Source organism: Teleopsis dalmanni, chromosome X (assembly GCF_002237135.1).
Source record: "Teleopsis dalmanni isolate 2A chromosome X, ASM223713v2, whole genome shotgun sequence".
NCBI lineage: Eukaryota > Metazoa > Arthropoda > Insecta > Diptera > Diopsidae > Teleopsis > Teleopsis dalmanni.
The window spans coordinates 18,296,865-18,322,762 of NC_051848.1; the positions used below are offsets into that span (position 1 = coordinate 18,296,865).

At 33.5% G+C, this 25,898-nt stretch overlaps 1 protein-coding gene across 3 annotated transcripts; it reads left to right on the top strand.

Moving 5' to 3' along the window:
- Positions 1–2,395: 2,395 nt before the first annotated feature.
- LOC119662126 lies at positions 2,396–24,623 on the top strand. Of its 3 annotated transcripts, none has more exons than XM_038071682.1 (4): positions 2,396–2,548; positions 23,881–24,049; positions 24,108–24,392; positions 24,459–24,623. In XM_038071682.1, exons 1-3 carry the CDS (start codon positions 2,432–2,434, stop codon positions 24,239–24,241), a joined length of 420 nt encoding a protein of 139 aa, XP_037927610.1. In that variant the 5' UTR covers positions 2,396–2,431; the 3' UTR covers positions 24,242–24,392; positions 24,459–24,623. The 3 variants fall into 3 exon arrangements, with proteins under 3 accessions (XP_037927610.1, XP_037927611.1, XP_037927612.1); XM_038071683.1 differs by lacking the exon at positions 2,396–2,548 and adding an exon at positions 23,509–23,661 and having other exon boundaries at positions 24,459–24,617; XM_038071684.1 differs by lacking the exon at positions 2,396–2,548 and adding an exon at positions 23,509–23,626 and having other exon boundaries at positions 24,459–24,615.
- Positions 24,624–25,898: the final 1,275 nt, after the last annotated feature.

Sequence of the window (25,898 nt, forward strand, 5' to 3'; positions counted from 1 at the left end):
TTTTTTTTTGTTTTTTCTGTTTTGTTTTTGCTGTGTTTTGTTAGCTTATTTACTTGCTGGCCGCAGCGAAATTATAACTGCCAAGCTTTTGCTGTTAATGCCGCTTTTGCTTTGCTGTTATTATCTTTTGCTTTCAACATTTTTATTTTTATTTTTTTGTTTTTGGTTTTGTTTTTGTTTTTGTTTTTGATTTTACTTAGGTCGTGTGCGAGTTAGGCTAAGTTGCGTTCTAAATGTGGGAAATTCTAAGTTGTGCCGATAATGTAGTGATGTGTCGATACGTGTTGATAAATGGCCAAATGTGTGCAGTGTAAAAAATCCGAAAAAATCTCCCATTTGGTTTAGCATCAACTTAGCCTAACTCGCACACGTCCTTAATAGCAGAAGGAATTACAACTGCCTTATCGTCATCACTGCGTGTGCATTTGTTTTCATATCCTTTTGCGAGTTCCGTTTTGTTGTTGTTGTTGTTGTTGTAGCACTTATAATGTCTGCAGCATAAGGCATTCTCTATGAGCTACGATTTAATGCACTTAAGCAGATATTAATGTAAAATGATTTATGTGCGGCTAGGTCGCTCGTCATCATCAACTGGCGACATAATCATTAACATTAACATTATCAACATCAGTATTAACTTCATGGTCATTATAACTGGCTGTATCATGATTATGAAAGCAGTTATCATCATCATTGTTATTTCAAGCATTATTTAGCTAGACATTGCAACGTCCTCTGCAGTATGTTGCAATGGAATATTATTACGCCTCGTCGGTTTATGATAACTTCACCCAACTCACTTTATGGCATTGGCCAACGCAGCACTCAGCATCAAGTGTATGTGGCGAAGGATCAAGCGTATGTGGTGTACTCAGCCACAACTCATCACAGTTAACATTGTAATTGTTATAGGCTTTTTACTCTTTGGCCAAAAGTTAAGTGCAGCTACAATCGTCAGGAATAATAATAATCATTTAACGAGATTGTCAGCCGTAAAAGGATTCGAATTTCTTTACGGTCGACACTAAAGCCAACCACCCCAGTCCCTACTGCACAATTTCAAGGAGTAGTGTATCGAGAGAGAAACAATCCTCTTTCATACATTTTTTTTTCATTTAATTAAAATAATTCACTTTCCATTTTATTTTATATTAAAAAATTAAATATTCATTTTTCCTAAACATTTTCAAAATTTTTCATTTGCTGTATTTTTTGTTTAATTTATTTGATTTTATTTGCGAAGTGTTGGTTGGATTGCTTGGGTTGGTTGGCTTGGTTAGGTTTTGTTTGGTTTGGTTTGGTTTGGTTTGGTTTGGTTTCCGCTTCGGTTTGCAGTTCCACTCTTTTACTATTTTAGTGTTCCACTCTGGTACATGGACCTATTCTGCACTTCAGTATGTGCACAAATTATGTGTGCGAGCATTTGTGCCGTGTGTGAGAATTCTTGATTTGTGGTTGAATTTCCGTTTGTCTTCTGGCGGAATATTTCGCATATTGTAGCGCCAGATAATTTATCTTTTTCATTCAAATTATTCAAGCAAATATCACATTTGCATGCAAGAGCTATTTTAAGGATACAATTGTCGTTTTTGTGACAATTTATTGTGCAGACTCGCACTGATTTCACTTGCACATATCATTTAATTGTGTAAGTGAATTTATAGAAATTGCTTCAAATTTATTGGTATTAAGCAATATTGCTTCAACATGTTCAATATGCTCTGAGTTCAGAGGAAATATCAATTTCCACCACCATTTTCAGTCAATTTCAAAAGTGAAATTACAAATAAATTTCTAATAAATTAATCAAATCTAATCACCTTACTGCATTTATCAAGAATTTTCAAATAAAAGCGTCCTTCATTATACTTCGAACTTTGCAGCAGCATTGCAATAATGGAAGAACTGTTCAATCTAATGAAATCAATTGAACTCTTTAACGAGGTCTTTAAGGATCAATTCTACAGTCGTCATATTTTACAAATGTGACAAATAGTTGTCCCTGTAGGAGCAATTTAGTGAAGGTGATACCGCAATCTGCAACGCCTGTCGGGAACCTGGACAGAATTTTGATATTGGCTCTGCTTCGTGTAAGAAGTTTACTGACAACTGATACTTATACGGGTCTTATACGGGTTAATAAGTCCCTAAAGCAGTTGGCTTTTACGGCATAGGAGTGAGAAAATAACTCAAAACAAGAAAAAATTTTGTTTCGAGTGTAGATTTTGGTTTAGATTTTGGTTTATAGATCAAATATATTATCAGATTCTTTCAAGTGTTAGTATAAAAATAAATCAAAAGAAGGCATTGAACATTTTGAAATTTATTAAAAATTTAAGCTCAAATCACGAAGTTGAAAATATTTCAACGAAATTGTTAAGCATTTATTATTGATTTAAATTTTATTATATTTTTTATAATTTTTGCAAATATGGACAAATTTTCAAAATTAACAAAAGCAATGTATTCAATGCAGTATAACTTCAGAAATGCAGTATTCAAGCGCTACGTGATGTACAAAGAGGACTCTAATATTTATTTTGAACCAGTGAGTAAAACAATTTAAATATCCTTATTCGAATTAGTGCAAAATTCAATTTCGAAAGAACAACTCAGTGAGGTTAGTATATTAAATCCATTGAGCAATCCTAGTGTCTTAAGCATTTTAGTGAACCTCTCACCTCGACGATTAGAAGAAGAAAAAAAATTGTAATTTACAATTTAATTATAAAACATTTATAAGACAATTACTAGGACTTTTCTTGTGAATACTAAATATAACAATTCGAATTCGAAGAATTCTGGCCAGTTGAGGCCAGTTGAGGCAGTGCACTTCAGCACTTTCACTTTCTACTAACTGCGAAGTTTCTTCATAACCCATCTCTACGCTTTGACTGGATTATTGTTTATCACTTCATCAGACTAAGCAATAACTGACCTTATTTACAACCTTTCCTAATAAAATGACACTCCAATTATTCTATTACTGTAACTAATATATATTTTTTAAATAGCTAAAATTAAAATGTAAGTATTTTGCTTATCGCGAATTCGAGAAATTTAAGTTTGCCTTTCAATTATGGTTCAAAAAGTAACGGGAACCAGAATAATGTGCATTTCCGTCAATAGCAGTTTTCAGATTCAATTGCAGCAAAAAGCTATAAACTAAACTAGATTTTGACGACCACATCCAACACACAACTTAGGCCTTTGATGCCAGAAATCCACAAATCATCATTGCGGAAATGTATTTTCCCGCCGAAAATAATGACTAAGAGAATTACAATCTTCACACTAACTTCACACAATTAAAATAAAAAAAATTAATTTTTTTAAGGTAAAGTTTATTTATTCGTTGTACGTTAAAATACCTATTCGTGTCTGTAACAATAATTTTTCTTTACAGATGTGCACAGATATTGGGAGAAAAGAAGTGTGATTTTACTTATATGGTTGCAAATATCACAGATAGAATTTTTATATACATTACATGTCAAACATACACCTCAAACGCCTCAAAAAACGGAAACATTTGAAAATTTGCTGGAAATGCTGGTTTAAAGTGAATAAATTTACCAATAAACCCACCAAAAAAATAAGATTCCGAGTTCTGTCTGATCAAATAAATTCTTTCATTTCATTTATTCTTGATTTTTTAACTACCAACTCTCAATCCAGACAAGCATTTTTTTGAGCTTACTCCATTAATCAGTACTTTTCTATTCATTTATATAACCTCGAGCTAATTCTAACGCTATTCATCGATAGAAGTGTGATATACAATAGCATCTGTTTTATGTTGTCAGCGATATTATGTGCATCTGTTATCTATAACTTCATGCAGTTCTGCTTGAAGAAGTGCGTCTTATATAGCAATACCTACAAACTCGAGGCTTAACTCTTAAAGATGTGACTAACTCAGATATTTCGAAATAGTTTCTGCACATAGTCACTAAGCGGAGCTATAGCTGAACAATCACTTTGAAAATCAGACATATGGAATTGCGTTAGTTAAAGAGTCCAATTGCAAAAGAAAGCGATATAGTTCTGCTTGATCTTATAGTGCATCTTATAAAGCAATACCTACAAACTCGAGGCTTAACTCTTAACAACGATGTGACTAATTTAAGATACTTTTAAGGAAGAAACGACTAAAGCACAATTAAAAAATACATGGACTCTATTTACATAAAGCAATTATTTGCAAGTACGAGTAGTCAGACGTTTGAGTTAATTAAATATATTTCCAATTTGAATTTCAGATGATGACATATGTGATCAAGTAAACATTAGATATGAACTCAAGGAACTACTGTAGTTTGGGTTTTGACGGTAAACCTTTTTAATGATGAGTTGCATTAGGATAAAATACGAAAACTCAGAAGCTATAACGGCTTCTGAAACTTACTTCAATCTCCTTCAATGATCTCGCTAAACCTATCTCTAAAGCATTTCGAAACTAAACGTAACTAAAGGAACTCGTCATGCTTCGTAATGATGCAGTCAAAATACACTGATTTGGGTATCTTCTCAAATGCAAGAGTAAGAGTAAGGTTAAGTATGTTGATAATTAATGGTTTTGAAGTGCGTCGTGAAGAATGTTTAAATGACTACAACTTACTTGCATTCCAAATATATTTACTTTCTGATCTTCAAGTAGAAAACTATGGCAAAACAAGTAAAAATATAAAAATAAAAAAATGACTGGATAGGAAAGCAAATGCAGATAGACAAAATTAAAATATATGATAAAATGGAAGGAAGTAATCATATTAGTCACAAAATATTCGTATAAATCCAATGATTAATATCTTTGAGCTACACCGATTTTGCATACGATTTCGTGTAATATTTTACATTCATAAGCCATTTTATGAAGGACCTCTGATAAACTACAAATACAATTCATTGCGTTCAAATCGACAATACTTCTATGGAACACACAATTGCTGCTAAGTACAAATACAAGAAACCCAAGTGCATTAAAAGCATACGAGGTTCGAGGAAGCATGACCAACATAATATACCTGAAATGTTAGGATACAATGATGGCGACGCCGTAAGTCTGTGGCGCATTGGTGCATTGGTGCATTTGTGGCAATTGCTGCAGTCGTTGCCGTTCTCCGGCTTGCAGCGCACCGTTTGTGCAATATGTAAGCAGTGAGCTGTGAGCAGTAAACAGCACACGCTGCAGTTAGTATAATATTGTGTGGCAGCCCGTGCTGGCGACCTCAGCGCCGCTTACTGCATGCCTTTGTAGTTACCAATAAAAGGTGCGGCTCCGCAACTATGCTCTGTAACTATACGAACGCGGGATGTGGTGCTGAGCGGGATATGGCATATGAAAATGTGATTTGCTAAGAGCTTCATGGAGAAAATAGGAAGAAGCATTAAATTTATTTGAAATTATTATGCGCATTTACCTGACATTTACATTGCATGTAGCAGTTAGCAGTGCAGCGCGGCGTGCATGTGCTTGTATGAATACACATATGTAGGAGCGTATCAGTGCTCTTGAATTGTGCCACACATGGTAATTGAATGGGGCCACACACTCACGCCAGCACTGTGGCACAAAGCTACATGTGCCACAGTGATTCTAATGGACTTTTCATACGTAGCGGTGGCAACATAAAAATGGCTATAAAAATGGCATAAATGGCGAAATAATAATAGCAGCAAAAATAAATTTAAAACAAGAATTCGCAAATGAGGTCATAAAATGTCAATAAAAAGTTATAAAAATCTCAACAATAAAAATATTCAAGACAATAAATCATATTTTATATGCATTAAATATCAATTTTCAATTTAATGCATTTTTATGCCGGTTTTGCGGGAAATGCACTTTTGCAACGCAGACGAGTAACGTGATATTTTATGCCACTTAAGCTTTTATGGACGTAATTGCATCTAAACAGAAAAACCAATTTCAAACTGAATTACATCCTTAAAAGCTTTCAATCACTGCCATTGTTGTTGTTGTTGTTGTTGTTAAGGAAGGTCAGACCGGAACTATACTTAAAGTACATACCAGAGAAAATGAATAAAATTATTATTGAAGAAAAAGTAATATTGTAAAAAATTATTTTATGAACATCACAGCTAGAAGTGCATAATTTATAATATAATGATTTAATATCACTTAAATATACTTAAATATGATTTCAATTAATTCAAAACACTTTTCAGACACCAGCTTGGTTGTAGTTCAAGCATAATGCACCCAGTTAATTTCATTACCTGTCCTTACCTGTCATTACCTGTGACTGCTTTGATGCTTTGACTGCTTGCCTTCTTACAGGTCAACACTTTGGCAATACGATAAAGCTATTTTAATAATAGTTTTCTAATTTATTGAATATTATTTGGATGAAATTTTTTTCCTTGAAGTATTTTCTTTAACACCCTGTATATAGGGTACGTTCAACATACAATTTCATTTATTTTTTGGAGGCATTAATCATAATTATTCGGAGACCAACTTCAAAATATAATAAGGATCAAATGAAATTGCTTAGAACCCTTTGATTCTCTACAAAACTGGGCTCACTTATACTCGTATATTCTAGAACGCGCTTTTCATAACTCTTTTGTTTTATTTGATAATTTCATCACTAAATCACTTGAGAAGTACTCTTGAGTTATTCTTTCAAAGTACAGCATTTTATAAAACCATTCTAATTTATTTCCATTAATTTATTGAGGCATACTCGTATAATGTCCGGAATACGATCTGTTGTAATCTTAAATTAAAATACATAGTACTAGTGTTTGGAAATTTCCTACTTTGAGCTGAGTTTAAGTAAGCACCAAAAACGGTACATAATGGCAAGCAATGATATAAGCTTCGTGGAAAGAGGAAGTGAGAAATATCTGCCTGGATTTCGGCTCAGTTGACATCAACGTCATCAACGTCATCAACAGTATCAGCAGTCACACACATTCACCGACAACTCTACTTATAAACTCCAACGACATTACCGCCATCATAGTCAGAGCCGCAGCCGCCACGTTTTACATCATAAGTGTGCACTATTCAAGTGCACTTCTGAGCTTGCCCTGCTCCTAAAAAAATGAATATTTTTCACCCTAATTAACTGGTAATTTACTTTTATGCCGTAATCTCCTCTGGAAGTTAATGCGCACAATGAACCTTAAGGATATTCGAAACAGAATTGCAGCGCAAGTGAATTTTTAACAAAAAAATTTTTTTTGCACTTTTCTTTCTGAACATTTTTTGCTTTACTCATTCTTTACGCTTTCTTATTTCATCGTTTCTTGTGTTTACATCTGAGCTACTTCTGACTTGAAAGGAATATTTTCCTCCAAATTCTTTTTTCGTCCAGCTTTTACTTGTGCCTAACATCTTGAGAGTAACACTTTATCCATCACATTTTTCGACGTCATTTTAGCAAACAGTTTTTTGACATAAATTATTCACACTCTGTTTTTGTAATCTTAAAAGGGGTTGCGAAACCCAACAGCATCACCCATTTTCCGTTTGGTGTCAATCAGTCAACGTGCCGATTTTTCAGATAGAACTGAATTGTGCAAAATTCTAGCTTTATCCTTACATCGCCGGTAAGGATTGTCGTTACATTTTATCCTTATTCGCGCATTCTATTTGTTCTTTTTTTTTGTTTTTTCATTTTGAATTCATATTTTTCCGTGTCTCCTTACATCCCTACATTCTTACATCCTTACATCTGCGTCGTTTCAGTCAACTCTGTTGGCTGCACTTTACAAATCCATCTTTTTGTGACTCTTCAGTTTTTCATTTTTAATTGTTGGGCCACTAGAGCTTAACCCCGCTACCGAACTTGTCCTCTAGGGACGCTTCAATTGGCCCATTTATTCATGGTCAACATTGTGGAAATGCCATAACACTTGAACGACGAGTAGAAATTTTTAAGTGGCTAATTATGAGGACAACGTTGAGCAATAGCCTGCCTGCCAAACACTGTTTGACGGATTTAGTTCAGCGACTGCGCCATTGGGAGACCAGCAATGCTAGCAGAGTCACCAGCAGTTTTTTGCTCCTCGGAGTTGCTTGCCACTGAAGTAAAAATTAAATTAAGTTTGTTTGTATTGGCTAACCACTTGTATAATAAAATGGTGCTGCTCCCTTGAATGCCAAAGTGTACTAGTCTTCGACAAATTATGTTAAAATAAATGCTTCGAAAAGGATATTTTAATTAAGGTAAATATGTAGGACTCAAGCACGCACACACCGGTATTACATTTTGTGGAATCGGAAACAAAATGCCATTTAGCATGTATCACAAGCATAAAATAATCGTTAATATTTATGACTAATTTCGGGCGGATGATTATGCCACGCCGTTAAGTACTCTCAAAGACAATTAAAAAAAGGGGACAACGATTTTATTCAGTGAAAATATTTCAGAAATTGTTGAAAATGAACATTTTTAATCGTTCTTCAAAAATGTATACTTAATAACTTGCAATTCAATGGGGTGCAATATCAACATCACCTAAATTCACGAATATAACTTTACGGATATATTGTGATTTAATATTTGTGTGAATTTACTTTTTAAAAAAAGGCATAATGTCTAAGTTAGTAAAGGAGAGATTAAATCGGGTCCTAAATCAACCCGATTAATGTTAATTAACGCTAAACCCTACAATATCTTTTGGTTAGAGATAGAATCTTAGATCTTATGCAATTCAATCAATATCGAAAGGGATTGAAACTGGGGTTATGGTTGCCAGCACCACTTTTCCATATTCAAGTTTTGATCAAGCAAAGAAACAGTTTTTTCATTATTTTATGATTATTAGATCAGTTGTTCAATCATCCCGGCCTGATGAAGAACTCAAAAAACATCGAAACGCTGAACCATATAAATAAAACACAAAAAAACACAAAATCATTTTATTTTTTCTTTCTTCCGAATTGACGTAATTGATTTGAAAAGGTTTTTTTGCTGACTAATCTACTTCATCATTTTTGTTCGTGTGGACTTGTGTCATAAGTTTGTTTGATTTCTGCCTCAATATTATCTGCATTTGAAATCCACTTGTACAGAACTACTAATTTTCTGTCGAAGGTTCTTAAGTGAAACCAATCCATCACTCAAGACAGCTAGCTAAGTTTCAAATAAACTAAGAGCATCACTTGTTCTTACTTGAACGGCACTGCAGTACAGGGGCCAGAGATATAAAATCGCTCATTAAGCAACTTAAGACTCAATTAACACGGATTTCATGTTATGTGTTCTGCTTGAGAATAGCTTCCAATGCACACTCACTAAACTGACCTACTCTACTAACTTGTCGTTATCCTTTTGTGTTTTATATGAAACCTAGCTAAAGGACATAGCAAGTGAAATATGTCAACAGGCAGAAGTAAACTTGTTCAAAAAAAAAAAAAATAAATAAAATTAAAAAATAAAATCACGAACTAAGGAAAATAATAATAAATAAATGAAAATGTAAAAATAAAATAAGTGAACATGAAGTGAAAGAAGCAGAAGAAAAATACAAAGAAAACTAATCGACATATAAAATTAAAACAAGGAAAACTGAATGAAAGTCGCTAGCAGCATTTTGGCAGTTCTTATTTGAAATCTCACATTTCACAGTGAACGTTTCATTGTCCTTAACACTTTTCGATGCAGACCAGGCATTCTTGCTAACACATATTGTAGCCCATTGTCGAAGGAGACTGTACCGTTTGTTTAAGTTACAAAGCGAGGCATGTGCGAAGAGTTTCAACACTAACATCCAACGCCTTCATCAACTGCAGAGCAACAGCACCAACGGGAACACTTGAAGTCACAGCATCAGTTGCAGCATCAGCAAATCTGAAACCTACTGCAGCTGCAACTGCACCACCAATAGCTCCAAGAATTCCAAGAGCTCCTGCTGTAGCTCAGCGGTGCAGCGCTCAATAAAAAGTGAAAAGAAATAAATAAGGACAAACTGTGCGATTATTAAAAACAGCGGCAAATAAATTGCAAATATTAAAAAAAACCCAACAAAGGAAAAAATGCAAATATCATTTGAATCCTTTTTCCTTACAGCACCAGCAGCTGATGAGCGCAAGTATGTCAAAAGACACAAACGTGTCTACGTACGTATATGGACATAGATGTGCATAGGAGTGTTCATGAATTCAGCTGCATATAATCATTTGTGAAATGTGCAACGCTCTTCACGTTCTATGTTATGTCGTGTGCCTTGCGCTAAGGATAACACATGAGCATATCTAACAGCAGAGGTCTATATATTTATATGCAGACATAATTGTTCTTCTACTTCTGTCACTCATAATCCTTCAAACTTCCACTGCAACGTCTACCTCAACGTTATTGCGAGCTGCAGTCTGCAGTTCTCATAACACTGCTTACTTATTACTTATGCCGTGCCACTGCATCACTGCATCACTGCATCGCTGCACGACTGCATCCTTGGATACACTTCCTCTCACTGATGCCAGTTTTTTCGTAACCGATTTTTCATCACTTTTATGAATTTAAGTTCAAATCGAAATTATGCATATAAGTGTTTGTTTTCCAATACATTTATTCGCTTATGTATGTGAGGGAGTGCGTTATTATTATTACTATTATTACACTTCTTAACTGCGCCCCTGCAGAAACTTTGTTGCTACAGATTCAGATAGTAATACCAACTACACACACTTCTTAAGCAGTTGATTGAAAAGTATATATCGTTAGCATTTCGTTAGTGGGCCTGATCATTTTGTCAGGACCATTGACCTTCCTGAATCAATGAATCAAAGACGGTGTGAAAAGAAGAATAGACAGGCTCATTTTTATTTGCAAATTAATTTCACTGAATAAGTAAATAACAGAGATGTGGTTTAGAAGTACTTCAATTAATAAATACTCGTATATAGTAGAATTATTGAATCCCATCGGTGTGATGGGCTATCATAATACCAAGGGTAATCAAGTAATTAATGACTAAATGTGAAGCTGCACTTATAGCTTTGTTGCTCTATTTCTACATTTTCAGAACGTAAAATTAGATCAAAAGTAAGATATGTCATCATGCACAATACTTACTTACATCCACATTTATGCATACATAAAGCCATCAATTATAAAATCAATCAAAAAAATCAAGAACTGCAGCGGCAAGGATAATAAAAAAAGGGAGAAAAAAAGAAATACAGCAAAAGGAAAAATGGTGCCACTTAAATAATTGACAAATAAGAAGATCTATTTTCTGTAGAACACCTTTCACAAAACAACTCATCAATGTTTTTAAAAAAGTGGTATTTTCTAATTTAGTAAAACAAGTGTTAGTCGGACTAGTCTAAGACTAGTCTTAAATTACTCTTTCTTCTCCTTGCATGACTTTAAAGTACGTCTAAGGTCATGTAGATCACTTTTGTAGTCATGTAAAGTCTAGTAGACTTTAGAGAACTCCATTATTTGTGAACGCTGACCGGGCAATGAGTAATGAGTAATTTCACTTCACTTTCACTGTCTGTTATTTGCCGTATATGAAATTTTACGTGATTACTTTATTTATAAATTGCTACCAGTGAATAATGAACTAGCTTTAAACTAGTTTCTTGTGGGGAATTGGGTATTCTTTTTCGGGAATCTATTAACAGATTTATATTTCTCTCTCTCTTACTCTCTCTATCTCTCTTATATTCTTGTTGTATTCTCACTATTCGAATAAGCAAGTTCAAGTAAATCAATCTTTTTAAGAATAATAGTAAGTTTATTCTTCATTCCTTAATTTCACAATTCATGCAGTTTAGTTATTCACATTAATTACACTTCAGAACACACACGAAACCGAAACATCAGGAATGTGACGAAAGTGTTCCCACTATCATGTATTTTATTATATTTAGATAAAATACTGCAGTTCTCACTCTCTCTTTTGCTTCTGTCTTACATTTTGTCTCTTTCTCTCTCTCTCTCTCTCTCTCTCTCTCTCAGTCTTTCGCTTACTATCTCTTTCTATTTTCTGCTCTCTTTTTTCATTTCTCTCCATATTTATTTATTAAATGTCTACTAAAAACAAGCAAAATACGGGTCCTATTAGAGCTCAGTGACACCCGTTATGTTGGAATGACCGAGTTTAGGGTCACATCCCACTTTCTCTTAATATGCACTTCGGTTATTTGTTCGAATTTATTTATATTTCTTTTGCTATTGCATAAATTGCATATAAAGTATATTGCGTTTCTCGTGATTGCTTCATAACTTCAACGATTTCCACGATATCAACGGCTTCAACATATTTGACGCTGTTGTTCAAGGGTTTATAATTCTGTCGCTCGCTGTTGTTTGCTCGCGTCCTATATTTTCCATGATAAATACATGCACTTATGAATTTAAATTTTCCATTATGCATCACTGTGACAACGTCACGAGTGTTTTGTAAGGAAATATGTGCATCCGTACACTCCGCAAACAAAATCGAAGTGGGGCTTTGGAGTCTAACACAAACGTTAGATGCTGAATCGGCGACATTGCGCACACAGTAAAATGTTTTTTAATTAAAAATACTACATTTTAATAGAACAGACTCTTAAATTACAAACAAATATTAAATTAAAATTTTATTTTCTAAATAAAAAACATATCAGTTAATTTCTGATAAATTTATTTACATATATTTTGACGTATCCATTCAACCAACGTCTTTCTAAAAAAAAATTTATTAGCTTCAGATGTTTGCAATATTCGCAACGTATAGAATATGAGAGAAGATCTGAGAAATTAATCGGCTTGAGGCGACCAAACGATCTTACAATCGACCTGGTTGTCTTATGGTAGGTGGAATGTATGGTTCAACCCTCAAGCTAACCAAATAAAACTTTGTTGAAGAACATTTCTTTGAATACATATGGCCAACTCGTATTCAGGTGTAAATACATATATACGAACTCCAAACATAAAAGAGTTGATATAACATTGCACGGGTATATCTTGTTATGTAGGTCTGTGTGGAAGACGATTTATTAAAATAAGAAAGTGCAATAAAATTCATGACGTTACCCCGTACGACACGCGTTGTCCATAAGCACTCCTCATAGTGCCTGCTCTCGCCACCTTTGATGCTTCTACAAGGTACGCGGGCACCTCTCCAACACTATGATCTCCGTCTCACAATTTTTTTTATTTGCATAATTTGTATTTTATTATTTATAATATATATATATACACTTATATACTTCTTCTCACTTCGTTTGTTTTGATTTGCAAGATCGCAGCGAAAGCTCTGTATGAATTCGGAGCTTGCGAGTTTTAGCGTCGCTAATAGAGTAAAACAAATAAAATTAGGAGTACTTGGTAATATTCGAAATTGCGTTGTATGGTCAGTCAAATTTCAATAAATTAAATAAAATTCTTGTCCTTGTCTCTTCTTTGCTTTTCGAATGCGACTAACTTTTAAAGTAGGAATTTATTGTTCGTTATTGAGAATGTAGAAGATCCAAAATAGACATTTATAGCTACAAAAATAGAGAAGCTTGCTAGTCCGCGAAAATTGCTAACTGAACACAAAATTTTAGGAAGTCCAGTTACAGGTGTTAGCGGGAGTATAAAGGACCCAAGTTGAGAAGTGAAGAGAGCTGTTTTTTCAATAGAGGTGGTGGTAGAGGTTTTGCGAAATGTTTGAAGTGCTTTCTGCTAAATTTGCTAAAAGAACAAATTAGAAATATTTTGTTTTTAAATACAATTTATTAAAAACCAAAAAGTGTGACAAATAGTGCTTCATAATATTATGGAATATGCACATAAAAGTGCGGAACCTACTACAGTTTTGATCAATAACAAGGAAGTTAAGACAATTTCGAGAAGATTCCATAATTTTCCCGCATCCCGCATATATAGCGTTAACGGGAAAAAAAATTAAGCAGATTCCCAGCACCAGCAATCGACTGTTACTTTATATGTTAAAAAACCACCGTTGAATCAGGACCTGCTAACAGGGTAATTGTCCAGCGGAGAAGTAGCGGCATCCTCAGGTATTCTTTATATTAATGTGACTGTCACATTTTTATTGGCTAATTAGGAATAGCCTAGATATGCAATAAACAATAAATAAAAGCTCTGAAGGTGTGCTGCAGGTTTGTCTGGCAGTTACCGAAAGATAGAAACACAAAATATATATATACAAATAAGTGTATGTATATAGATACATACATCTATATGCATATATATCAACATTAGAAGTAGGTATACATATCCTTTAGCAAAAAAAACAACATGACCACACAGAAGATTTAGTTGAGGTTTGAGAAACAAAGAGATGATGAAGACCACCATCATGTTATAGAAGATATGGTGAAGATGATGCGCAAGCTAGGTATGGGCCCTGGGAAGATGATATGGCTGCCGAGAAGCTCAGCAGTTCCTCTTAGAACGAAGGTAACAAGTGCCATTCATTCTGATCGAGAAAAGGTGCTGCCAATCCTTTACGAAAATTGTTTCTTTGAGTTCAGAAAAGTAGAATCCACGAATAAGATACACCAGTAAGTTCTAGGTTGTTTTTTATTTTTGTGGTGATGTGTCATATTTCTTTGTTTTTGATTAGGAAATAAGAGGAAAACTTTGGTGAAAAGGAAAGCAAAAATAGCAAAAGAATCACGAAGTGTAAGTACAAAGTATAGATTTATTTGGAATAAAATTTAAGGAAAGAGAATTATGAAGTATAGGTTTAGTTTGTATAAGTATTAATGAGAAATAGCACTACATTTCTTTTTGTTTTATGACAGCTGTAATAACTAGTTGCCAAGAACCCCATCTCAAAACAGCCGAGTATACCGGGTCTGCCACCGTGCCATGCTAGGCATCTAAGACCACATCAACAACTTATGGCAACAACAATCATAAACCTATGAATAAAATAAATGCAGAGTGATTGCAGTAGATGAAATGTAGCGTGTCTAAGTGAATTAGATTGAACCAAATTAGGTCTCATTTTTCAATAGTCAAAACCATTGATTATTTCCCCAGTATTCTCATTCTTACAGATTTGTCCCTTTCAGTGACATTTACATTCTATTTGAAGGATATTAAATGTTCAGCACATCCAAAGCTGCTTGGTTTTATTACAATTATTTTAATATTTAATTAAAGTTATGAAAAGAAACTAGTCGTAGGAGAAATTTGTTGGTTATTGCAGCAGTTTTTCTGGCATCATCAATTTCTATCTAAGCGAGCAGAAAAACACACTGAAACTTGAATTGCTCTAACCGGACAAATTCAAGTCGTGAAGGCCACCTCAAAACTTGTGTAAACTACAAAATTTCGCACTCATAAAAATTTATTTTATGCAATACTCGGATTATTATGTGTACATATGTGCAGTACACGTCCATAAATGTGTTTTTGGGTAAATTTTAACAAATGTTAACCGACATAAACCCAAATTGCAATCCAAGGATAATGAAAAATTTAAGCAGTTGCACGTTCGTGTGCGTCTCCTAATGTACATTATCATCTGCCGTATTAGAGGAGAAGTGCCACTTACGCCCATATACACACAGACCTATGGCCTTACCCGTAAAAGACCAACATTACAGATTTAACGCATTAAAACTGGTCAAATGGAAAAGTCGAGGTAGAAATGGACCAATTTCCTCTTTAGTGCACCTTTGTTCGGCCCTTTTGTGCCTATGAGGAAGCCAGCTCGTTTCTCGAAGTACGTAGCGCCGCACACATACTCATGCAAATGTGTTGCTGATGCTGTTCCCCATTAACATAACCGTAACCATAACTGTTACCTTCACGGTTATTCCTCAAACGCCAACATGTAAATGCTAAATTTTGCATTTTTGCTTACATCCTTTAAATATTAATGACTCGGGTTCTGTGTTCGCAGGCTTTGAACATTTATAAGGAAGCGTGGCAAACTGAGCCATGTCAATGATTTTTTCATTCCTATGCTATTTGTATCTGAATGGAATATATGAGTATTTATTTATTTGCTTTTTTTCGTGACTTCCTCTCTAATGTCCTTCGAGCGACAATATGACTAACGAGTCAACTGAGGTGTGAAAGTAAGTCGGTGGTTGATATTTGCTGAGTGTTTTCACAGGCTTGTGAATATTCCACGGCATTTGTAAGTGTCTGTATGAGTATGCATATATCTAGTAATGTTAGAGTCAAATGGCATTGGTAGTTTATCGTAATTGCTTCGCTATAAAATTTTATTTCCCGAATTTCTGTCAAGCTTTTGAAAAATTTAAAAATGAATTTTGTTAAAAATCGTTCGATTGTTGGGAGCAACAATAGTACTTGTGACTGAATAAGAATAAGAACTGAATAAGAGCTAGAAAAGTAATAGTTAAGTATGTATAGTTAAGTTTAAAACTGCTTTTAAGCAAATTTGAAGATGTAATTCATTTAAAATTTTAGTAATGAAAAAAATATTTATCCTATCAACAGAGGACGATCATATTATTTACATGATAAACTTACTTCAAATCTAATCAACACAAATCGTTGCATACTCGTATATATTGCAAAGCAAATGGTATTCACTTTGTTATAAGTTTCTTCAAATCAGATTGAGTCAGAATTTTAAGGATTTAAAGGAGTTTGCATATTGTTTAAATATTTAAATGGACTTGGGGTTCTTGAAGTTGCAATATGTGGTTATTGCTTTGGTTTGTAAGTACTTGCCTCGATAATAGAAAATGTTAAATTTTTAAGAAAATTAAATATTAAAATCTTCTTGGTATTTTACACAAAGCTTGAATAATTTGAAATAAATTTTAACAACGAGATTTTCTTTATTAGAGAAAAACAAATCGGGACAAGTATAATTTAATAGTAACTCAATTTCAACATTAAATATATTTGCATTTAAAAAAAAATTTTTTATATTATTAATTTATTTTCTTATTTTAATATTTCATGTTAAATAAACATCATGTTATCCACCCAGCAATTCAAGTCCTTCTTGAAGGTATAAGTGTGCATTCTGATTTCACATAAAACTGCAGGCAAGGAATGCATTTATTCACATCATCCTTTCGATGTAAGCCTTTGGCTGCTCCCTCCTTAAGCCTAACTATGGAGTACATTGTTAGTACTTGAACACTTTTTTATTTTTTGTCAGTTTAATTTAAATATTTATTTATTTAGGAATAATTGTAAAAATGTGGTAAATAGTCCGCACCGAGTGGTTTGAAATCATAGTCATTCATAAATCTTTTATTTTAATTATAGAGTCAGAAGAAAAATAAAAAAATTATTTTCTACTATTCTTAGGATATAGAATATGAAACAAAAATGTGTGAGAATACATATTCTATATATTTTCATATTATATTAATAAGCACTACAAAATCGGGTCTATCCATTCGTAAGTTCGTGTGCAAAACTTCACTGAATCAGTTAAAGATATGAAAGATTAATTTTTCCACTAACCGACATACAGATAGATAAACAAAATGGCAGACTGTTAGATGCGAAGACTTTTATAAGCTTAAAAAATATGTAGACAATGCAGTTGTATGCATCACATGCTCAGTATCTTTTTTATATATTTTATTTACTGTGATTTTAAGTTTAAGTGGTAATAAAATCAGTTTCTCTTATCGTGCCGAACTGAAATCTTGAGAAGGTTCTTTGACTTATTTTTCAAGAAACTACACCGCTTGTTAACAATTCAAACACATTTAAATTCAACTAATTTAGGAATAGTCCTACAAATGAACGCCCCTACATACTAAACCTTATTTAAATACTACTAGTATATTATTTTTATGAGCCAAACAGTAATACATCACATCATCTATGATTGTTGTTTACTTGTTTGTTAGCTTATTTGCTTTTCTGACTTGATATAATTAAAAAATGATGTGAAAATCTAATTCAAAGCAGTCACTGTCAGTCACACCCTTTATTATTTGAAAACTTGTACGTGAAACCTTTTAATTAAGAAGTTCTGATTTTCCCCGTTTTCTGAATACTAAAATCTGCCAAAACTTTGTTCCCTCAGGTGAAATACTTTTTCAATAACAAAATTTGCACCGAACTTAACTAATTTCAAGAAAACTTAACTGCACCCCGTGCAGCCCTCCGAGCCCTTCGAGCCCTGCGAGCCCTGCGAGCCCACTGAGCCCACCGAGCCCTTAACACTCAAACAAATATAAGCTAGAAAATAAACGCACCAAACAAACGTCCTTCGTGTTTCGTGTTTCGTCCTGGCTGCCTTTTATAAATAAAAAAAAAAATTGAATCAAAAGCAAGCGGGCGAATAGGCGCGTGGGTGCATTAATCGTAGGTAAAAGGTAAAAGTTTCACATGGATTTTCTTAACTCACCGTCAACGCCGCGGAATAATTCATAAACCTAAATATAATATCAATAAGCATAACGAGTAGCGAGTAGCGAGTAGCAAGTAACGAATAAGGAATAACGTAAAGAAAAACGTTTTATTGATGAATTTACCACGTATACGTCACGTCTAACGTAGCACACAAGTGCTAAGTTTTGCGTACATCCAGCGAGCGATACGTACGCGTTTAATGGCGGAATTGCTGCAGTCGGGAAAGGTTATTCGATTTGCAGTTAGACAAGCATTCAATCAATTTTAGGAAAAGCTGGAAATTTTGTTTTACTTTTGCATAAATTTGACTTGATATTTCTTGAGGAACCTTTTCTCATTTCAGCCCTTTTGTTCCATTGTTTGTTTTGAAATCTGAGTTCTTCACTAAACAAATTCAAAATTTGGTGACTGCTTTCTATTCGGCTGTCTATTCGAATGAAAATTTTAGAAATAATAGTAATGCGGTGCGGAGAGTGTCTTATAAAGGGGTGGTAATTGTAAATGTCTATTGAAACAGTGGTTCATTTACCTACGAATAATCTGTGAGCGGCCAACTATAACATAACCACTTTATCGATTGTTAATTTAAAATGCCTATATAAAGGCGATTATTATTAGTCACTATAAGTAAATTTAAAAAAAGTTTAAGACTTCTCTAATAGTCGCATTTAGATCCGCTGTTAGTTTGAGTCACTACAATTCTTGTAATTATGCCTTGGTGTACAATATCCCTAACGACAAACTGATGTATATATCTCGCATTATGTCAGCCTGTTTAGTTTATCTTCTCCAAACAGTTTCGCAATAACTGCCAATAAGGGTTACTTTAGTTAAGGAAACCCTGCTAAAAAAATTTCGTAAAAATCGAAGTTAAATTTAAAAAATTCCAACTTTTATGATTGACACGCAAATTATTTCTTACGTAGTTGGCATAATTATATTTGGTATATATAATACTGGCATCACAGCGAAATTGTCATGTTAACAAGATACAAATTATAATGAAATAAGAAAGTATAAAGATAAAGAACAAAAAGTTACTTAGCTATTTCCCTTTTATTAAATAATTCACAATTGATGGTATTGAGTAACGCGGTTTCGTTACTCAATTATTAGTCCATAATGATAGAACGTTTTTCAAAACTTTCGATGAAATAAAACAAGTCACACTCATTTAAAAAAAAGGGAAAACCTAATTAAGTTAATATATTAGTATACATATAGTCTAAATATGGATCTTACTTATATATCATATAACTACAATTGTTAAACCATTATTTGTTCCAAGTCACCTCCTGTAAACACATCGTTTTGTTCTGAGGAACAGAGACAATAGAAAAATATATTTTGTTAAAGGGAATTATGTCCAGGTGTACTTGTGTGCCCGGGTGGAGTTCTTGCTACAGCAGCACACAACAGACATAAATCAAGAAAAAAATGATCGAGCTATTCCTTTCAAATAAGACCCAAGCAAATACCACACATTAATTATTAACCTAACCTCTGCCCTTAGTCCCTGTTAGCATAGTCCATTTGAGTCTGCCTTTCCTTTCTACCTATGAGTTACGAACTGACTCAAAATTATGTATCGTAGCTCTCTTACTTCTTCTTCTTCTCTGTCGACTATTTGGACACTAGTACCACTTTTATTAGCAACTTATTCAGACATGGTTTATACGGAATTTTTATTTCTATAAACCATTATTTCTTCTTAAAAATAATTGAATTTCTTCAGTTCTGGATTCTAAGAGTTTCTAATTTCTAATTTCTTCTGGTTATTTTTTTAAATTAATAGAAGTTGTTTTGTGAGCTCATTCGAAATTTTTCTCTATAAATATTATTCACTCTTAAAAAAGCTGAAAAACTGAAAACTGTAACTTAATTTCTTCCGGAAGAAAAACTTTCGCACCTTGCAAACAGAACTCTTCCTCCTTTTCTAATAACGATTTTTCCTAGTACCGACTTATGTATCCCAGAAAAAAATCTGTGCGCGCCTTTGGGCCCGGTTTCAAATAATAGTTACTAAGTACTAAGTAGTTTACTAAGTAGTGTGTGTCTGTAGTGTGTAGCCGTCTGTTTCAACTTATAGCTCGACTAGTTTCAAGTACATGCATTTCTTCAGCTCAACCTAAGCTAATTTCAACACTATAGTTATATTCTTTCTATTTTTCGCATTCTCAATCACATATTTCACTAAACACTTCTTGTATATCTTGTCATAGATTCATATTTCGGATTTCAAAGCTAAAAGATGTGTAAGAACAACAAGAAAACCATTATTTCTGACTAGTAAAGATTATTGGATGTCTTCAAAGCGCCTCAAAAAAAAAAAAACAAACGTTGTCTTCCATTGCAGCCCATTTACATTTTTGCTTCCAGTTGGAAGACTTCCAGATGGACTACTAAAATAATATTGGCACAAGTATTCACGAAGTTTAATGAAGATTTCGATTGTGATTTGATTTTGGAACTGTGTTGTTCGTAAAGATATAGTCCATTTCTTTATGAAAGACCACTGAATATCAACAATGCTTTTTGTTTTTGTATCATTGTCCTTCCTCAACTAAAATGATTGTACTGCGAAATTTCCACTACAAATAACAAGTCAAATAACCGACTTTAAACTATGATAAAAGAAGTTGTGAAAATCATTAATGAACCTCGAACATGGTTCATGGTTCGTTATCGAACCATAAACCGTTTGAATTATGTTTATTGATGCAATTCCACAATATAATAAATTATCATAACTCACATGATATGGGCTATGGGATATGGGAACGAACTTAGTTTGTTAACTATTAAGTAAAGTATTATGCTTTGCACATCCTGCATTGTCATTTTAACAAGAACTTTAATGAGCCACAAACTGACCAACTTTATGGGATGTTCAAAGACGAACCCGAAAAGAATGCAGCAAGTATAAATTATTTTTTATGACTGTGATGTTATATGTTATGTCAAACGTTCTTCATATAATAAAAGTTATTGCTAGCAGAAGAGCAAATTTCGAATTGTCATTTACAAATATTTTCAATAAATCACTGTGACAAGATATAAGCTCGATGCATGTGTCGTCGAATGATGGACAATCACGACCGGAACCACAAGCAATTCAAATGCAGCCAGCCACAATCGCAAGGACTCATATTCTGCACCACTGCCATAGCCTATCACTTCGAGGATATCGTCCACATCATTTGCGGTGGTAATTTTCGTTTTTAGTTTTTGTCAACGTAATGATGGACACCATTTGGGTGGAGCTACCATTTTCGTTTCTGCTATGACTGCAATGACTGCAATGACTGTTAGCACCGCCAATGCTAACGCCAACACCACTGCCACTGCCACTGCCACTGCCACTGCCATTGCCACTGGAAACATACAATATGAACAGACATTTTCACAATTCCATAAGATTAATATTTGGCAGAAGTGAAGCACTGAAGCACTGAAGCAGTGAAGCAAGTGAAACTCAAACTCAATTGAGCCAAGAGTAACTGTAGCTGCATTTCAATGTAAAATTTTCTCCCAAAAAATAATCCAATTTAAGTGCAGAAAAGTTGCAAAAAATAAAAAATTAATTTTTTACTCCATTTCTCCGTTCTCCACTTTCTAGTCGTGTAATAAAGTGCAATTGTTGTTGAAATCAGCTACGAAAATAGTAAAAATGGCACATTTTGAGTGAAATATGTGCAAAGTAAAATTAAATTGTGTAAAAAATAAAACGGAAAAGGAAAAATAGTCCTTGTAATAGAAAAAAATAAAGGAGAAATGTTCGTTAGAGGACAAAAAAAACAAAAAAGAACAAAAAGAATTCAAACTGAATATCTGTGTAAAAAATACTACAACAACTACAACAACACCAAATCTCTACTACACAATTCGCAAATATAATTTTTTTGCATTTTTTTATTATTTTTTCAAGAATAATATTTTCTGTGAAATTTAACTTTGGCAACACTGTTGCAGGCATTAAAAACAGCGCACGATACACTTGAAAGCAAGATTTGGCTTATAATGTGTAAGACAATTTGTAATAAAAATAAACTGAGAGGTGGATCAACCCCTGCTACAGGGTAGGGTGGGGAGGGGGGTGAGATCAAAGTGCAAGATATGAAGGATATGAAAGAAAGTAATGTTGCAAATTTGTTGCTTATTATGAAAAGAAAGTTTTCTTGCAGAAAATTGTGAATGTGCGTGTGCATATCCTGCAGCAATTGCAAGCAGTGCATACTCACATTTCACGCACGGGCCCAATAGGAAATGCACTGAACGACTGCCAACAACTGAGAGCTGATAGTAGGCTATGTGATTCCGAAATAGCTTAGCTGTGAAAGTTATTATGTATTACATAGTTCAGTTCTATTCGTACCCCCCTTGTGCACAGTTTTTAAATAATCTCACTTCAATTACTTTTAAACGTAAGATCGCTATTTTCAAGGATTCCAATTAATAAACACCAAACTGAAGAAAACGTTTCCGAATTAGGTCAGTGAATGATACTTTTACAAACAATATTAGATATACTAACGAAGAGATGGCTAAAGAGGCTCTGAAATTAACATAAATACGAGCTTTACCTCTTTACCTTTAATACAAAACCCCAAGATGCCATTGGGGTATCGCATGACTCTTAGACGAATTGCAATGACTTTTAGCCCGTCAGAAACCTACGGTCTCAGATGGCAAAACAACCAAAAGTCTTTTGAAGTACAATGAAACTTCAATTTATGGGAGAGCTTCTGTTGCACCATAATATGCCATTGCAGTTGCTTTAACGGTAATCGCCTATGATAATCAAATTCCATGATAGTTGTTTCGATGAAGATGAGGTGAAATTCAACAATCCATAAGAATGTATTTGTCCAGAAATATAGTACATAGACAATTTTCTCATTGGTCCAACAAAGATAGACCCGATAATTCTTACTTGTTCCTAAGAACCAAATGGTTGTCCAAATAATAAATAGACAAATAATTGTCCATTTCTCTTAAGATATTTTTAATTCTGTGTCATCAAAAGGATCCACTACTGTAAGCTGATCCAAACTTTTTGAATAATTTACTTTCAAAACTACTACGAAATGCAGCCAGAGTTTTTGAAAATCTGTCAGAAAGCAAGCTGGTAGTTGTCTTCTTAAATACCTTTTTTAGAAAATGAATAAATTGAAATAGCAAATATTAAAGTTTAGTTTTGTTATTCTCAAAATTAAATCCAAAGTTTCTTTTCGGACAAAATGAAAAAATTTTTAGGTTTAGTTAGGCTTGGTGGGGGGCCGTCACGGATCAACTGACAAATGTTGGGACGACAATGTTGGGTGATTATATTAAACACAAGAGCAACTGGAAAAGCGTGTGTAAAAACCCAATCCTGCAATTATATGAGTGTGTCTTGAAATATTTATATTTGATATCATATGGATTTTTATAAACGACGCCTTATAATTGCCTCCTTATGTCGATACTCAAATTTGATTTGCGGAATTAAGCCTCTTGATTTTAATTTAATACTTATGTTTTTAATTAACTATCAAAATGATTATGATTTATTTTTTTTATTGCAAACATAAAGCCGTTAAATATCAATGAGCGACACCAAAACTATAAGGGGAATGTACTATCGTTTTTTGATAAGAAAAATAAATGCTTGCAGTTACATATAGTAGCAAACATCTCTTTACCAGCTTACTTAGAAGAAATGAAAAATCAAAAAGGTTTTCATTACCACCACAGAAATGAAGGTAATATGCCTATCGTAAAGGTTCATGTTATATATATAATCCCATATAAACTATGTAGAGACCACTGACGTATTTAAATTTCAACAAATGAGCACTGCTGTCAACTACCCTAGACGTTTCTCTTCACGCCTTTTGTCAAGCCAATATTCAGAAGCGACAGAATGTGGAACTGGTGACGGTTATATCGATTAAATCAAATGCAACTTCGATGGATTATGCATGCAATCCTACCTACCGGTACGCTTCTTCTCAGTTGTTGTGCTTGGAGTGGTTAAGATCCAAAATCGTTTTTACGAAACAGTCACGAAGGTGTCACTAGGCGCATTTATATGATAGAAGAAAGGTATAACCTATTCAAATTGCACACAACGCAGTAAAAAAAAATTAATAAACTTAATACTTTCTTCAGGCTCTTCAGCATTGTCTTTCTTACGAATTCTTTCTCACTGGAACAATTAAAAGTTGACGATGAATTTAACAGTTGTTATGCTAATATCTACACATATTCGTCCCAAATACTTCCATCAAAAAAAATTTAATGTTTAACTTATTTTCAAAATTGCTGTATCAAATTGAACTTAAGCTTATTATCGAATTGTAGTAACATATATAAGAAATATATTTATATACCTAATATCATTAACAAATCCAAAGGAACGGTTTATATAGCAAAGCAAGTTACTTTAAATTGCATAGATTTTCTCCAGTTAGAATGCAATTTTGAGAATGTGTAGGCATTATATAAATAAATGTGGAATGTAATAGATTGACCATATGCGCTAATGCATATACGGAATAGGCTCTCGGGAATGTATATATACGGAAGAGGCAATAATTGAATTAAACTGTAAATTAGCCTCTGTACTACTTTTTATTGACACAACAGGGTTTACAGATCTACTTTAAACCCAGATAAGGACATAATAGAGCCGAGGGTTGCAGTGCCACATCACTAAACAATAATAATAATAATGGAATGACCTAATGAAATTTTGATATTTTGATTTTTATATAGTATTGATAATTTTGAGGTACAATTATATAGTATAAGAATTCGCATTAATACTTTATTTATTATGTATTTTATATATCCATGTATATATATATGATGTTAAGATCTTATTCATTTGATTACACTGTTTCAGTGACATATGTCAAATAACATATCGTTTAACGACCGCTAAGTTTAATAAAATTGCAAAAACTTACTACAAAAGTGGATAACATTTCTCTCATCGTGTTTTCTATACCGATGAGGCTTATTTTTGACTTAGTAGATATTTATTTTCGACTACACATAAAATTATCTCATATAGGGTATTGAAAATTTACAAATAACTGTCGAAAGATCATTCAATTCACAAAGTCACTGGAAGTTGTCGATTTGGAATGCAGACATTATTGCTCCTATTGCTTTTTTTAATAACGAGGGTGTGACACAAACCATCATATCTGTGCGCTACATCTGTATGATTATCAATATTTTAGGCATGACATATTAAGGTATGAAAATGGAAGATATGTGATTTAAACAAAATCACCACAGATCTCTCATAAGCCATAGGGCATCAATTATCAGAAGACGTTGATAAGTCCATGCTTGAGGAATCGTAATTTTTCTTAAAATCTTAAATCTTGAAAACGGCATAATAAAGCCTTTCCAACTGTGCATTTCATGTGCAAACAGTCAACATCGCATATCAACGAGCAGACTGCTTCGATGCTCTTTGCTTGCACGGAAATTTAAACTTCGGATTGTATTCAAAATAAATCCAGTGAAAGTAGGCGAAGCAAGCAGTTCTTGGAGGGAATTGTGGAAAATGTAAAAGTTTTTTCCGTTTGCTGACTT

Coding starts and splice junctions, on each gene's coding strand:
- LOC119662126 (XM_038071682.1), top strand. CDS start 2,432: ATGGACAAATTTTCAAAATTAACAAAAGCAATGTATTCAATGCAGTAT. Junction 2,549..23,880: donor CTAATATTTATTTTGAACCA/GTGAGTAAAACA, acceptor GCAAACATAAAG/CCGTTAAATATCAATGAGCG. Junction 24,050..24,107: donor TTACCACCACAGAAATGAAG/GTAATATGCCTA, acceptor TAAACTATGTAG/AGACCACTGACGTATTTAAA.